This window comes from Phodopus roborovskii, unplaced genomic scaffold, assembly GCF_943737965.1.
Source record: "Phodopus roborovskii unplaced genomic scaffold, PHOROB, whole genome shotgun sequence".
Lineage (NCBI taxonomy): Eukaryota > Metazoa > Chordata > Mammalia > Rodentia > Cricetidae > Phodopus > Phodopus roborovskii.
The window spans coordinates 22,340,902-22,358,030 of record NW_026126549.1 but is presented as its reverse complement, the minus strand read 5'-3'; the positions used below and the strand labels follow the sequence as shown (position 1 = coordinate 22,358,030).

The window sequence follows — 17,129 nt, the reverse complement described above, 5'->3', positions numbered from 1 at the left end:
GCTCTTACACTCCCTGCCATCTCCCCTGTCACATAGATGCCTGAGCCCTAAGTGGACAGATTTGGTGAAGACATCCCATTTAGGTCTGAGAGCCCCAAAGTCTCTCACTCTCTGCACGTTGATCAGTTGTATCTGGCTTAGTTCCCATCTAGGTCAAGAGGAAGTTTTTCCAGTAAGGCTCTGAGTTATGTACTGACCTGTGGGTGTAGAAGTATGTTATTAAGGGTCATTTTATTGTTATATTTCTTTAGCAGAATAATAATATAGAATAATAGTAGTTGTTTTCCCCCACCTCATGACATATCTAATCTCAGGTTCTTGGCCAGCTTAGCAGTGTCAGATGTAGGTTCCATCTCATGGAGAAGACCTTCAATCCAATAAGAAAGTAATTTTAAAAACCCAGTTCCTGAATGGAATCTATGAAGCAACAATAGTTTAAGGTTGTTTTGTTTAGATCTCCATTTTAGGAAAGCTAATATAAATAAGCAAAACTCTGTTTACAACTCAGGATAAAATTTATTTAGAAACACTCTACTCTCCCACTTAGATACTCAGTCCCTTTGTTAGTTTTTAATATCTTCTTTTTTTTTTTTTTTTTTTTTTTTGGCATCCTGATGGTTGGGGAAGTAGTGTGCACATATGGAGTGTGGCATCTCAGCGATGGGTTACTGATTTTTTTTTTTTTTTGGTCCATTTGTGGCTCAGTTGCTTTTGGAAATTGTCTTGAAGTTACCTCCGTTGCCTGTGCTTATATATATGCCCTATTTCTTCATGTTTCTATGAGTTGACATATCATCAGATGATTCCAGATTTTAGGCACATTCTTACCAAAACCAATTTCTGAATGCCTGACATCAGTAAGAAAAAATTGAAAAAAAAAAAACCTAACATTTCAACTGACACAGTGATAGTATTTAGCAAAATACAATCTGAAACTGTGAATTTAAATGAAATTTCTTATCTGGATTAAGAGCATACATGGAAGGCCATAGCTAACAGTATGCTTAATGGTAAGGAGCTGAACATTTTCCCTCTAACATCAAAGATAAGATGTGGATTTCCACTGTTTAGAGCAGAATTATATTCTTCCAAAAATTTATATTTTGAAGTTTTATTTCTGCTACATCAGAATGTGACTTTTTTTAGGGGAAAGGTCCCACACTCATGGATTTAACATCAATTAAAATTAGGTCATTAGAATGGATCCTTAATCCAGCCTCACTGGTGTCCTTATAAGGGGAGGAAATTTGCAGAGTCATGCACATACGAGAGATGTGCCAGCTCAGAATGCTCACGATATGAAAGTGGTCAGGCACAGTCCAGGAGAGAGGCCTTTGATGAAGATGCTCTGAGAACAGCTTGATCTGAGGCTCTGTTTTCCAAAGCTACAATAAAATAAATTTGTTGTTAAATATCAGTCAACACAGCTTGGAATGGTTCCATCAGGAAGTGCCAGCTCGATTATGAGGACCTGAGTTTGAAACCCCAGTATTCATGTGTAGTGTAATTGGAATTTTCTTTGGACCATCAGCTAGCTCACAAATAAACAGAGATATTATTAACTATGAATGCTTAACCTTAGCTTAGTCTTGTCCCACTAGTTCTTTTAACTTAATTTAACCTGCTTCTATTCATCTGTTTTGTCTCAGGATTTTTTTACCTTTCTTTTATTCTATATGTCCTACTTTTTCTGCTTCCTCTGTGCTTGGCTGCCTGGCCTCTGGTGTTTCCCTATCTTCTCCTTTTCTTCCTTTCTCAAGCCTAAATTCCTCCTGCTACTTACTTTTCCCTGTCTAAAAGTTTTACCTATACCTTCTCCCTTGCTATTGGCCATTTAGCTTTTTATTAGACCAATCAGGTGCCTTAGGCAGGCAAGGTAAAACAGCAGCACATCTTTACATAATTAAACAAATGCAATACATTTTTATATAGTTAAACAAATATTCCACAACATAAATGAATGCAGCAGGTTTTTACATAGGTAAACAAATGCAACACATCTTTGCATAGTTAAACAAATATTTCACAAAACTCATGGAAAAAGTCAGTGGTGGTAACATGATCCTGTAAGGCTGGTGCTGGGAGTTCCAAGTTTGGTAAGAGGCCCTATTTCAGAGAAAATAGAGGAAGAGAAAGACACCCAAGATCATCTTGAGCCTCTACATACATCTGTGTCTTTCATGTACATGGGTGCACAATAATACTGACAAGTATACAAACATTGACAACTAATGAAGACATGAAAATACTAAAATAAGGCAGCTTCATGTTGGGTTAGTTTGACCAGAAACAAGCCACTGGTTCCTAGAATTCTCCACTTTTCTTGATCTTCCACCTGTCTCTAACAAAGGGCTTTGCTCTGTGTGGCCAATCAGCACAGAAGCCATGACATGAGAAAGGAATGGGAGAGTCTGTACAGAAATTTCTCAGAGAAGTTTACAAGGGACGAAGCCACTTTTCTAATTCCAGCTGACCCAAAATAACATTCACCTTTGAACTTATTTCCCAAAACTGACAGAAGTGGTATAATTTCACTGTTAAATAAATATTTAAACAATATTGAAAACTTTAACTTCCTTTTACATATGTATTGAAATGTGGCTTTTGGAAGTTTAGGTTTCTTCTGGTATTTTATTTGAAATTTCATTGGATTTACAGACCAAATGTAGGGCAAATTTGTGTTTTTTGTCTTTTATCATACACTATCTCTTTTGTGAATGTAAATAATCCCTATATTCAATCATTTTATACTTCCACAAAAGCCTTGTAAACTCTTTACTAGGTTAGTTTCTAAATATTTTTATTAGCCAAGGTTCAATCAAAGAGTGGTAATGCCATAGGAAATCTATGAACACATGATTCACATGTTTTCCTGCATTTGATTTATTTCAAAAAATCGGTTTCACAATTTCTTGTATAAACTGGTTGAGAAAGTCCATAATCCTCAGTGTAGGTGGTCAAAGAGAGGTGATGGGCAGCCCAAGTTCATGAGCCTTGGACTAAAGCTCCTCACTGTAGGGAACGTTTCTGTACATACTTTGTGTTACTCAGCCTGACAGGTGATAAAGAATATTCCTCTGTGTTAGCCTCAGTTTACTATGAACTTTGTGACTTTGCAAACTCTCATCAGGACCTAGATTAGTGTTTAATTGAATAATTGTGTTCTGTCTGGGCTGAGTTGACATGCTCACAAAATCATTACAAAACAACTTTGATTGCCAACTAACTTGTTATCTGATTTTGTACCTTTGCAGTTGCTGATGTAGAGGGCCTGTAGTGGTTTTTGTATCTTATTGTGCCTTATTGAATTCTCATATTTCTCCTCACAGTTGGTATGTAGACTCAGCTACTGATCCTCATCGTCTGGAAAGCAGTCTTTTGATCATACTATCAGCATGTAATCCTTGTCATTGACACTTAATAATTCCTTTACTCATGGCATTGCCTACTCATGCAGTGATGGCATGTAGACTCCTCATTCATTCTCTTGACATCCATGGGTTGATGACTAAGTGACCACCATAAAGAAGATGCTTGTTCAGTTGTTAATTTATTCGACATTTATAAATGGTTCCTTACATTCTTAGTTTCTTTGAAATCATTAATGCTTTTGAAACTTATAAAATGTTTCTTTTGTGGTACCAAAGAAAACTAGTATGATTCTACTAGTATGTGAATCACATGGATTTCTTGTGCTAAACCTACTTGCTCTATACTCTGATAAATATGACAAGCTTTATTTTACTGTATTTCATGGTTAACATGCTTTGTAATTTATGTCCATGCTCATAAGTGAAATAGATATATAGTTTTCTTATTATCATTATGTATTTTTGAAGTTATCATAACTTGGTAAAATGTCTTAGGTTACTTTCTTCTTATATTTACTTTCTTAAACTACTTCTATAAGGAGAAGGTTATGGTTCCTTTCTATGCTGGCAGTGTTATTCGATACAATTTTATGATCCAGCACTTGTTTCTAACCCACAGTAAAATGCCCTATAATGAACAGGAAAGCAAGAATTCCTTTATAGTGAATTTTAATTATATAATATTGCAAAGGAAACAAGATGTCTTCTTTATAATTAAGATAAGAATTGCTTTGCCTCACTTTCGAGCCAGTCTTGGGGCTTGCATCTGGGCAGCATGTGCACACTCCCTCACGCTCTGATGCTTCCTCCCTAGGACACACGGGGCGGTTGCTGCTGTCCCTGTGCATCACCAGCCTCTCCTTCCTGCTGCTTCACATCGTTTTCCACATCACACTGGCCAGCCTGGAAGCACAGCACCGCATCGCACCTGCTTACAACTGTGAGTACTAGCCTTGTGCTTTCCCTAGGGTGTGCGTGTAATGGATCCACCTGTCATCACATACATACGGATCTATGACATGGTTGCACTACAGAATTCATTGTAACTTTGGTCATTTGCTCATCTAGTATAGAATAGTGTGTGTGTGTGTGTGTGTGTGTGTGTGTGTGTGTGTGTGTGTGTGTGTGTATTAATGTCTATATGTAGGATTTGCCAAGGAAAATGAGACCATGAGTCAAACAGTGGATCTCCAACTTTTGTGAGATACTGGGATCCTAAATGATTGTAAAATATAGCTGTTTGTATTAATCTAAAATCTGGATTTGCATAGATCCCTTGGAACTCAGCTGTGAGACAGGAATAGCCGATCTGTGAGGACAGTATAGAAATTTAGCAATATTAACATGATTTGATTGTGCCAAGCACAGTATCGCATTTGTTATATCTGTGAGAAATGGCATGAAGCATACTGTTTATTTTCAAACTGGGTATTTTGCACTTGAGGTTTATAAGGAAGCAAATGTATTACTCAGAGTGTAAACTTAAGGTATGAGAAAGTTAATATATTTACTTTGTTCAACTGTTATCACCCCAAAGTAAATCATACTTCAATTTCAGTAGAATTTGTATTCATCTCAAAAAAAAAAAAAAAATGTAACCATTTCAAGTAGATGGGATCCAATCCATGTGTTTTCAGTTAAAACTAAACAGACCCTGAGATATTTGAAGTAGGCTCTAGTAACAGTTTTGACTTGTCAGTTTTTCTTTGAGGAACCCATTTGTGGCTTTGAAATTTCCTGAACTTTCATAAGTACAAGAGTAAGGACTAGGAAGTAAACACACCTTCCCTGTAAAATAAAAAGATCAGGATTTTTCATGTATCAAAGGTCGTTAAGTTAAATACTGTGTAGGATTCTGTGATGGATTTTATAGTCATACATTATTCATTAGCCTTCTTTCTACAACTTTTAGACATTTGCAGAACTAAAGATTTATTAGGTTCAAAATTCTTTTAGTAGAAATTCCTGCCCAAATCATATTTTTATTTTAAATCTGTATTTTAAGATAGGGCTGTTTTTCTTTAAACTAGTATGTAATACACACACCATAAATCTATCCAACCTAAATATATAACTCAGAGGAGTTTTTTTTAGCATATTCAAAAATTTCAGGCAATTATTTAGAATGATAATTAAAAACATAATTTTCATTCCTGAAGACATTACATACCCATGGAAAGGTATCTGCCAATGTCCTTTTGCAAATAGTGTCATGTTGAGAGACATAGAAGACTCACCAGGTGCTTCTGTTTATGAGATAAAACTCACTGTCTTGTTTGGACTCTGTCTGGGTATTTCCGTATTTACCTGTAATGATGCTTTCCTATGATTGTACAAAGACATAAAATGTGACATGAAATGACAACTTTCTCTTCTCTACATTAATAAATGTGTTTACTTTGTGTGTGTGTGTGTGTGTGTGTGTGTGTGTGTGTGTATACCTACAATTCATACCTCCATAGTATGAATTGTAGGTATACACACACACACACACACACACACACACACACACACACACCCCCCTCTCTTGCTTTGGTTCTTCTTTCCTGGGCAAGGCTGCTTCAAGTAAGTGAGACCGTAGTGACATCGATCCATGCCCCTATTTCCCAGGCAGAATTTGGGAGAACAGACCTCCTTGCTGTTGTGAGGACTGACCTCTTTCCTCTCATGTTTTGATGTTCCTTGGCCACCCATTATTGTGGGTCACAGCTGCCTCTCACACCACTTCCTAAGTGTTTGGCTTCTCAATACCCAGGTTATTCTTATGTCCCCATTGGAGACATTTATTATCAGTGTGTAAGCCACTCTAAAGTATAACCTGTCTATGAATCTAATGAGACTTTCCTTTGCAAGAATCAACAAATGGAAGTTATAATAGCAAACTCAGTTTCAAGAAACTAAATTCCAACTTGAATCTTATTTGGATTCACGTCGACGTTCCATTTTGAAGTTCCAATTTTTTTTTTTTTTTTTTTTTTTTTTTGATGAATTAACCAATAGGAAAGGACTAGGTTAAAGACTGAGTTTTAAAACTCGAGTTATTTTCTTCCAGCCATAGGTACCTTGAAGGTGAATTTATAGATGTCATAAATTTCTTCTGAAATATCTTGCTGCTTCCTGGACCAGTGGTGGCTCATCAGGTGGTGCAGGTTTGTGTTGGTTCGGTTTCCTGTGTAACATTAATATTAATACATTCTTGAAAAGGGATAAAAGAGGAACACGAACTTCAGAGATTTGCACTTGTTTAGTCTCCAGGGTCAGCACAGATGAGGTGAAAGCCTGGAGAATGTTTAATGGTCAAATTACCAAGACTCTTGAAAAGGGTGTGAGGCTGGGGGGGGGACATAGGCTTTCCATCCTGCCATGACTGTTTGCCTAGTAGATGGAGCAACGGTTTTATTGTCAGGGCTGCTAACACAAAGTCTTTGATTTAAACATCCAAATTTTAAATGAGAAGACAAATTTTTTTCATCATCAGTGATACACACCATGAATACTTTCCTCTGTCTTCAAGATGTAAGTAAATGAGAAGAAAATCTCTCCAACAAGTGGTGTTCAAATCCCACACCACCAGGTGCTCACATCTGTGTTTTAATTCTGTTTCTTAATGACTTGTTTCTGTACCTTAATGTCATATCCTCACCCCAGTATGGCAAAAGCTCCCTTCTTCTCTTAGTAATCCAAGACACGAGTTTGGGGGACAACAGTAGCATTTATAAATATTGAGCCCTTGAAAGCCCTCCTCCCTCCTTAAGTCCTGTGAATATTAACTGGAAGCAGTGAAGAGTTTTTTTTTTTCTTTTTTTCAAACCACCACTATTTAGTTTTTGTTTTTGTTTTGTTTTCTTCTGGTTGGCAGATTTCTTAAAGGTGCCATTGTACAGAATTAAAACACAATATTCTCTCTCTCTCTCCCCCTCCATCTTCCTTCCTTCCTTCCTTCCTTCCTTCCTTCCTTCCTTCCTTCCTTCTCTCTGTTCCTCTCTACCGCTCCCCCACCCCAAACAGGGCTCATATAGGTGAAGGATCAGGGGGGCAGGGGAGATGTCTGTAAAATTCCCCCCAAAGTGTTGTAGCACTAACTAAAATATTTTCATTCTGTCCGAACTATGCTACTTAAATAAATGTGGGTCTGGTTTTGATTATGTCACTGCCGGTTATACAGAAGAACTGTGTCTGACTCTGTGGTAGATATGTAGCTATGTCAGTGAAATTTCCAAGCCAGACCAATTTGGAAAGAAACATTGTAGGTTCAAAACTATGCAAGAGAATTTTCTGATAATAATAACTACATATGGAAGCTTACCCACAGGGCATCTACTAGCCTACGATACTAGAGATCATGGCATTTTGGTTCCAGGAACTACAGTTTTTCCTCACTGCAGAGAGGATTTTCTCATCTACAATGAGGGCATCCCATGGATCCTGTATCATTATTGAACCATATCTGTAAGACTAGCAGAGCTGTGGATCTGGAAAGCTGTGGTCTTTGAAGGCATCTGCAGCAACTGAGGCAGTGAGTAGGAGCTTTCATTCCTGGCTCCTCCTACTCAGGAGTGCTGTCAAATCATTTCATACACAGAATGGCAGGTCTGGTTAGCTGGCCAAGCCCTGCCTGTAGGGCTGTTTATTCTACTTTCTTTCTCTTCTTGTACAAACACAAAGCTAAATGTACTGTAATTGCAGAGGCAGGAAATGTAATGATGAAGACATAGGCTCTTCGAGGACAAAAGAGTTGCACACGCTGTGCTAGTATTTGCCCACCCACCCACACCTAACAAAACTCAATTGCACACCCAGGCCAGCACCTACTCCCTCTCACACTTTTTCCACACAGCTTAGCTGTACACTCAGCCTTAGCACCTACTCCCTCACACACACATCACACCTCTCTCTGATTTGCACACCCAGGCCAGCACCTACTCCCTCACAAACACATATCATGCATCTGGGTTGAACGTCCAGGCCAGCACCTACTCCCCAACCCTGTGCTGAGGTTTGAAATCAAGGCTTCATACTGCCAGGCAAGTTCTCACCCCTGGCTGTGCACCTGAGCAGGAATCTTTAATAATGATCAGCTGAGGTCTTTACTCTTCCCCTCTTTTTGGAACTCCCTATTTAGCAGTTGTTTGGGACAGTTTCTTTCTGTCAAGCCTCCAGTTAGACTTTGGATATTTCTGGTCCCAAAGGACTTATGTGTCTGGAGTTCATTCCAGAGCTCTCTCTTATCTGTCTGTGTATTTGCCTTTGGGTCTTTTAATAGATGGATCTGCTGTCCCCTTATGGTCTGTTTTCTCTGTTCGAAGAGGACATGCTAATTGGCCCACAAGCAAGCAGTGTTTTCCTCTCATGTTCCATTCTGACAACATATTTAACACTGAGACCCAAATGATGAAGCAACTGTTTATGGCAGTAAGACTGCTGGGTTGATGTGGGTGAGTGACATCATCCCACCCTGCTGGTTATGAGACAGAGAAGCACCTGTATCTATATGCACTTCCCACATCTGGGTCTTCATTGACATGTCATCCAATGATATAGCTACAGACTTCACCTGGGTTTTGCTAATCATTAATCACTTTAGTTGTACTTGTACCCTTGGCCATGTGGTTATCTGATGATGAAAATAACAATATTGCCAAAGGAATTTTTCTTTTATTTTGATTTTTATATATATGAATGATGGGAATGAAAGAATTAATGTGGATGAAATGGGAGGTAAAATACAGAGGAAGTGAACATGCTTCTTGTAAGTCATTTTCTGCTGTCTGTCGTCACTAGAAGAGCTACTGGAATACTGGAAGTGGCATCTTGGAGAACCTTGCTCTGTCCTTCTCGACTCCCCTTCCCCTACTTCCATTTTTTCTTGACTTAGATGCCATAGGCAGCCCCTTTCTTTTCCTGATGGAGTTTGCAGGTGCCCCCTACCCCCATTAAAACAATTTTTAAAACCTACAACAAAATTGTGGCTTTCCTCTGGTACTCCATGTCAGGGTCAACAGTGGTCTAATGTCTACTCACCTGCAGTTGTCTAGGTGCATGTGGGCATATGCATGCCTTCTAAGTACATATGTAATGACAGATGTGTCGAAAAGTAATGATTCCTTCAGTCCCTGGTGACTGAGGCAAATTGATTTCCATTCATGCACTCACCCATGTCTTTCTCAGGGCATTCTGGGTAGCAGCTGACAAAATCCCAGTGGAAGACAAGTTTGTTATCAGTAGGCTCCAGCGGAAGTAAGACCAAAAGGACTCTTGCAACTCCTCCTTGTTAGAGTTGCTAGTCCTGGAATGAGTGCATATGACTTTTATAGCCAAAACCCACACCCTGGTAAGAGAGTGAGCTGAGGGGTTCATCCTGTGGAGAGGAAGCAACCCTCAGAGTGAAGCCCTGGGCCCATGCTGTGTCAATGCTGGTCTTCATTTCCATTGGAGTTGTAGTCACAGAGTAGCGTTTAACTTACTATTTATTTATTTATTTATTTATTTATTTATTTATTTATTTTTCTTATTTTACACGTCAATCCCAGTTCCCTGTCCCTTCCTCCTTCCCTCTCTTCCTCCCTCCCATGCCCCCCAACCACCCTCCTTTCCCATCTCTCCCCGCCCCATTCCACAGGGAGGGTGATGCCTTCCAGGAGGGGTGTCACCCAAATCTGTCAATTCATTTGGAGTAAGGACTAGGCCCTCCCTCCTGCCTATAGGTTAAGGGAGTATCCCTCCATGGGGAATGTGCTCCCAAAGCCCTTCTGTGCACCAGGGATACATCCTGGTTCCACTGTCAGAGGTCCCTTCCAGTGCCCAGGCCTTCTAACTGAGACCCATGTTCAGGGGATTGGTCATCAATCACATCATCTGGGAAGGACATTTAAGGTAACCTTTCCACTGTTGCTCAAGTTGTTAGTTGGGGTCAGTCTTATAGGTCTATGGACATTTCTCTAGAGTCAGTTTTCTCTTCAAACCTATAAGGGCTCCCTCTTTTCTCGCACTCTCTCTCTCTCTCTCTCTCTCTCTCTCTCTCTCTCTCTTGTCTATTCCTCCCCTGACTCTATCTTCCTAGTCCTACATGCTTTCCTCTCCTCCTCTTCTCTTTCTCCTAGTTTTCACTCCACTCACTGCCCCTCCACTCCCAATATGCTCAGGAGAGTTTGTTCCTTTCCCCTTCTGTGAGGGACCTTGTATGAATCTCTTAGATTCCTCCTTTTATCCTAGTTTCTCTGGTGGTGTGAAGTATAGGCTGGTGATCCTTTGCTCTATGTCTAAAACCCATATATGAGTGAGTACATACCATGTTCCTCTTTTTGTGACTGGGTTACCTCATTCAAGATGGTTTCTTCAAGTTCCATCCATTTGCCTGCAAATTTCAAGATTCCTGAACCTTTTAGAAGAGACAGTGGGAGGTACCCTTGAACAAATTCATACAGGAGACTGCTTCCTGAACATAATTCTAGTAGTACAGAGACTGAGATTGACAATTAATAAATGGGACCTCCTCAAACTGAGAAGCTTCTGTAAGGCAAAGGATACAGCTGGCAAGACCAATCAGTAGCCCACATACTGGGATAAGAGCTTCACCAACCCTACATCTGATAGAGGGCTGATTTCCAAAATATACAAAGAACTCTCAAGAAACTAGTCACAAAACACCAAATAACCCTATTTTAAAAAATGTGTATAGAACTGAAGAGAGAATTCTCAATCGAGGAAATCAAAAAGGCTGAAAGACACTTAAGAAAGTGCTCAACATCCTTAGCTATCATGGAAAAGCAAAGCAAACAGCTCTGAGATACCATCTTACTCCTGCCAGAATGGCTAAAATTAGAAACACCAATGACAACTTAAGCTGGAGAAGATTTGAAGAAAAGGGAACACTCCTCCACTGCTGGTGAGAGTGCAAACTTGTACAGCTATTTTGGAGATCAATATGGCGGTTCTTTGGGAAGATGGGAATAAGTCTACCACAGAACCCAGCAATCCCACCCTTAAGCATAGACCCAAATAATCTACATCCATGCAACAATGACATGTGTTCAACTATGTTTGTAGCAGCATTATTTGTAATAGCAAGATCCTAGAAGTAACTTAGATGCCCCTCAACTGAAGAATGGATAAAGAAGATGTGGCACATTTACACAATGGAATACTACTCTGTGAGAAAAAAAAAAAAACTTACATGGCATGCTTCAAATAGAATGTCTCATCTTACTATATGAGAAATTTTAATATGGAATTTTTACACTGTTTAATATAATCATAGATGACAGTGAGCTATGCCTCTCTGTGCCTCAGTTCCTCCACTTTAAGCTGGGTACACTTGCCATAGCGTTTGTTGTTGAGAAGGCTGAATTAATCAGCCTATATTGATGACTATAAATTAGTGCTTATCAAAAATAATCTGCTGTTGTTGACACTACTACAGAAATAGATATTTATTATTCAAGATCACACAAGACTTGAAGATTCTAGAACAAACTCAGATCCATTAATAAAATTAGAAAATGATGAACCTCATATGGCACTGCACAATTGTCTATGACAATTTTTGCCTGTTTCATATTAATTCTGCTATACCCCAAAGTTGTGGTTCCTCTATGCTGTGTTGCAAGAGAGGAGGTGAATATGACCAAATCACATTATATAAAATTCTCAAAGAACTAATAATAAATAAAAAATGTTAATAAATTTACTAGAGCTTTTAATACACACATACACACACACACACACACACACACACACACACACACACACACTCACTCACTCACTCAAAGAATGTGTATTTTTAGTAACTCTGTGTTCCCAATCCATGAGATAGAACCCATACAAGTCGTTGCTAGAGTCTCCAAGAACCTGCGATTACCAAGGTCATGAACCAAGGGGAAAACCTACTACTATTTTTCTGCTTAGGAATATAGCATATTCAAACCAGACATAATCCTAGCACTGAGAATGGAAAGAAGACATAAAGTCCCATCCCTACCAAAGAAGTTATTTGCAATTGATTTATGCTTTGAAAGGGAAAATCAGTTTTCTCCAGGAGGGTGTCTCTGGGCTGCTTTCAAGGCAGGTTTCATGCCCATGAGTTGTTGCTAACACAAAACAGACTCTGTGTGTGTGTGTGTGTGTGTGTGTGTATGTCTGTGTCTGTGTGAGTGTGTGTGTGTGTGTGAATTCACGCATGCACGCACGTGTATGCACATGTGCTCTTCCTCCCTCCCTCCCACTCTCCCTCCCTCTTCCTTCCTTCCATCCTTTTTTCTTTTAGTTTATTTTGATTTTCTTTTGTTGTTTTTGACAATTTTCACACATACCATAACCACCAAGAATGTAACCCTCTACCCACATTCCAGAATTTTCTATTGTTCTTCATCGATGAATATCTGGAAACCCTCACTCTTCCTGCTCTGAGGCCATTACACTGAGTGTGGTATGGATGTCAGTATCCTTATCCTTTAGAATCCTTCATTCTCTCATCTGCCTCAAAGCTTGCCACTAAGACCATGTCTTCAGCTCGGAGAAATAGATAATAAGCAGATGACTCAGCACTTCTTGCTCTTTCCATATTAGAAAATTCTATAAAAAGAAGTAAAAGGTAGAAGTGTTGGGAGGAAGTGTTGTTAAGTCAATCATTACTTTATCACTTACATCATCTAATTTAATCTTTTGTATGTATCTTAAAGAGATTACATAGCAGATTAAATTAAACTAAATGATAAAGATGGTAGAGTGCTCTATCGCTAATGGAGAAAGTAGGGCCCAGAGACAGAGAATGTGTTATGTTGGTCCACTTTATCAGGAGAAAAGCCAGAATTAACTCAGGAGTCCAGAGTGCATAGTATCAGATGCTCTGAGGCTTAACTTCCACAGAAATATTTTATGGAATAGTTGGGTGTTTGGTTACTTATATTCTGGGGGTTATGTTACACAAACAGACAGGTAAGCTTATGCACTAACACTAGTTAGAGTGCTAATAGTCGCAAGTAACTTATTTGCTTGGCAGTTGATATTCGTTATCGAGATTATCTTTTCCCCTTCAGAGTTACAGAGACATTCTTGTTTGCAGTCTGATGAGATGAACCACATCTACATCCCTCCTTGACCACATTTTCCATGATATCTTCTGTTTGGTGGCTCTAGCCATAGCCCTGTATCACAGTGCTTATACCCAGGATCCTGTAGTCTGTACTTGGTTTGGATCTGTAGATTTGAAGCCTGAGAAATTGAGAAAAGCTTATTCCTGAAAATGTAAAGCAAATAACCAACGACAATGGGCTGGTGCATCTTGTGAGAAATCTCTTGAAGAATGAGCCCCTGAGCCACTGGTTCCAGTGATGGTTTCCCAAATATACATAGCATCATTGTTTCATTACCCTGAAGTCATTGGGGTATTTGAGACAGCTGTGGTATCAGATCATTCTACATAAAGTTCTTCACTGTCTGCTGAATGTTCAGCCTGGCCATTGTTCTTTGTGGCTGAGGGTGTCTTGCCAAGGGAGATAGTTGGGGCCTGACTGATGCCAATATGGAGGGCTGAGACTTCTTTTTTTCTGGTAACTCTTATGGTTTGGATATGAAAGCTCCCCACAGGTTTATGGTTCAGAATGTGCTTTAGGGAAGTGATTGGATCCTGTGGACTTAGACCTAATGAATGGATCAATCTCTGGGTGGATTTACAGCACAGTGGTAGCTCTGGGAAATGGGAAGAGGTGTGGACTCATTGGTAGAAGATGCTCAAGTCTTGTTCTACAAAGATGTGTCTTGTCCTTTCTCCCCTTGATTTTCCTTCTCTCTGCTTTTTGGCTCCAGTGAGGTAAGCAATGTTCTTCTGCCATGTCTTTCTGGCACTGTGCTCTGTGTCACCATGGCCCAGAAACAAGGGAGTCATTCTAACCATGGACCAAAGCCACTGAAATCAGATGCAGATTAAATCCTCCTTCCCTTTCAGTGATTATTTCAGTGACAGAAACAGTGATGTAATGATAGTTACAACCTGTCACACCCATTAAAAATCATACAGATCCTTAAAAATGAAACCATCAAGTTTATTTCCTGATAGAACCTCTAAGCCCCTGAAAGAAAAGATATCCTAGCTTGCATTTGGATTTGTGTTCTACCTCAACATAAGATCTCTTTCTTTGAATGTCATTATCACTCACACTGAAGTAAGGTGTACTTGAAGAGTTCAAACACAGTCTGATGCTCAAGCAGGCCTTGTTACCTTTGCTCTTACTCTTTCTCATGTTTCCTCATACCCAGCACTGTCCCCCTCCAGCCACCTCTCTCTCTCTCTCTCTCTCTCTCTCTCTCTCTCTCTCTCTCTCTCTCTCTCTCTCTCGTGTGTGTGTGTGTGTGTGTGTGTGTGTGTGTGTGTGTGTGAACACCATGCACACTCGTGTTGTAAGTTTGTAAAGCATCTTTTGAGTGCTAGATTTTTCTCTAAATCAACATGGCAATATTGCTCAGGTATGATTGCTCACCGTATTCCAGATGTATTTTGTTTGCATCTCAGTTCTCAGTTTTATTGTCTGGTCTTGCAGCATCTCTGTTGCCTTCCTTGTGTATAGACAGCTGTTCAGTCTCAGGTAGAGTTTTGAGTTGTCATTAAATATTTCTACAAAGGACACATAGATGGATGGTGAGAATGTGAGGATGCCTGTAGGCCAAGAACATGTGCTTCTGTGTCTCTTTCCTCTAGTAGTTGTGTTATCCAGGTTCCCACTACCCAGTCAAGCATGCTCCAAATTTCTGTGTTTTGTTTCTGTGTCCACCCTTCATGACAAGTTGCCATTCCTTCTCCAGGACACTTTCATGATCCCTGGGGCAGATAAGCACAGATGCCTCTAAGGTCCCCAAATACTCTAAGTACCAATCACCACCCTTGCCCTGTCTGAGCACTGATGGCCTGTTCTACTAAAAAACACTACTGAATGGAAGGTCCAAACTCTCATGCTTTATTCAGTTTTGGTAACCTGAGCTACTGTGGTGGCTGGCACTTAATTTTATACCAATCATTGTACAAGAGTGAAGCAACCACTTGAAATCAACTAAATAGGAAATGTACCTGTTATAAGATGAGTTTTAGTGACTTTCTTTAAAACAAAACAAGACAAAACAAAACAAAACTGTATAGTGCTGGTATTGAACCTGTGACCTTGTGCACACAAGGGCAGACATATCCCTAAGCCTCCTTTTACTTTTAATTTTGAGACAGTTTCACTATGCTGCTTAGGACTTGGGACTTTCTAGGCCTGGGTCCCATGCTTTGTTGGTGACCAGTTTTTTGGTGATATCCTTGCCACCAAGGCTTCCCTCTGAGCTATGGATGAGAACAGCTGAGCTGCCTTGGACCAAGTGTGGTCCAGAAGCACCCTACTATCACTGCTGCCCTCCACTGCTCTCATAGTTCCCTGTCTCCCCTTTTCAGGTCAGGAGGAAATATGTGCTTAGTATATTTGATTTTTCTTAAAAGTATTTACCAGATTAAGTTACTTGGTATTTATTTTCTTTGCATAAAGGATATTTGGCTGCCATTTTTGGTCTGGGCAAAACAAGGAGAGAAAGGCTATCCTGGTGGAAGAAGAGCTCCAGCAAGGAGGGTCATGAGCTCAGGGCAGTGGGGATGCTCCCAGTGTGGGGCAGTCATCCCCAATACTCATCGGCTCCCACATCAAACCCACCAGCTCTTGTCAGATAAGTCACAGGGCTTGAAGTCTAAAGTGATTTGGGATTGATTTTGTTTGCTTAAATAACATTTTCCCTGACCTCAGTTTCATGATTCAGCATCACTGGTGTAAATTATTTACAATAAAAGCACTAAGGCCAGTCTGTGTGGTATGGGAGCAAACTCCAACTCAAATTATAGACAGAGGGCGCAAAACCATAACTGTGTGTTTTCCAATTTACCGTACAATTGAAGGATGTTTCAAGGGCATCATGGAAGCCCTTACTAAGATCGAACTAAGTATAGTTAAAATGTTCCAGAAAAATGTTTACAATTTTAACTGTTATTCAGACTTCCTTAAAGACCAGTGTGTGTTTGTGGGTTCTCAGATGAGACCACCCTTCCACAAGTAGAAGCTTGACCATTTAGATGGACAGTTCTCCTGTTTTTATGTTTTAGGGTTTACTTACCTGTATAATTCATATTTTAATTTATTTTTAGAGACATTTAATTTTTTCCTGGTGATTCCTGTGCAGAATATGAAAATATGTAAGGTTATTTATATTAAAATATTACTGTAAAATTGCCAGATACATGTATATAAATGAATCCTCACAGATTGGGTTATTAGCTAAGTGTTTGCACACATGCAGGACACTGCTGACAATTGTGTCAAACTTCCTTACCTTCCACTGTTCTTTAATACACTGTATGTAATCCCTGGTTTATAAATGAATGTTTTTTGGAGGGGCTTGGTTTTAGAAACTAGTTTATAGATAGAGCTGAGCACTGGCATTGTGGACCTGTATCATTATACCTGACAGGGAAATCCTTCTCCAAGAGCCCAGGAAACAATTCACTGGGGTAAGATTGGATGACAGAGCCTGCCAGTTTTCATGTGGGGTTTCTCCATCTTCTTCCTATAAAGACAGCAATAAGAACAAAGCATCCGTAAGCCAAACCACAAGTATTCTAATCAGGGTAAAAGGACTTGATTAATAACTTTTGTTACATTTCATGCTTCTTTTAAAAGTCATTTGTTTATTTTGCATGTATACAATGTACTTTGATCTTATCTACCCCCACTCCCCCACTCCAGC

The 17,129-nt window shown here is 39.5% G+C and overlaps 1 protein-coding gene across 1 annotated transcript in view; it reads left to right on the top strand.

The window, feature by feature from the left end:
* Positions 1-17,129, top strand: part of Piezo2 (piezo type mechanosensitive ion channel component 2) — a 330,402-nt gene that overhangs the window by 117,512 nt on the left and 195,761 nt on the right. The window contains exon 3 of the mRNA XM_051201086.1: positions 4,186-4,311. Coding sequence (XP_051057043.1) covers positions 4,186-4,311 — 126 coding nt within the window. The remainder of the gene's footprint in view (positions 1-4,185; positions 4,312-17,129) is intronic.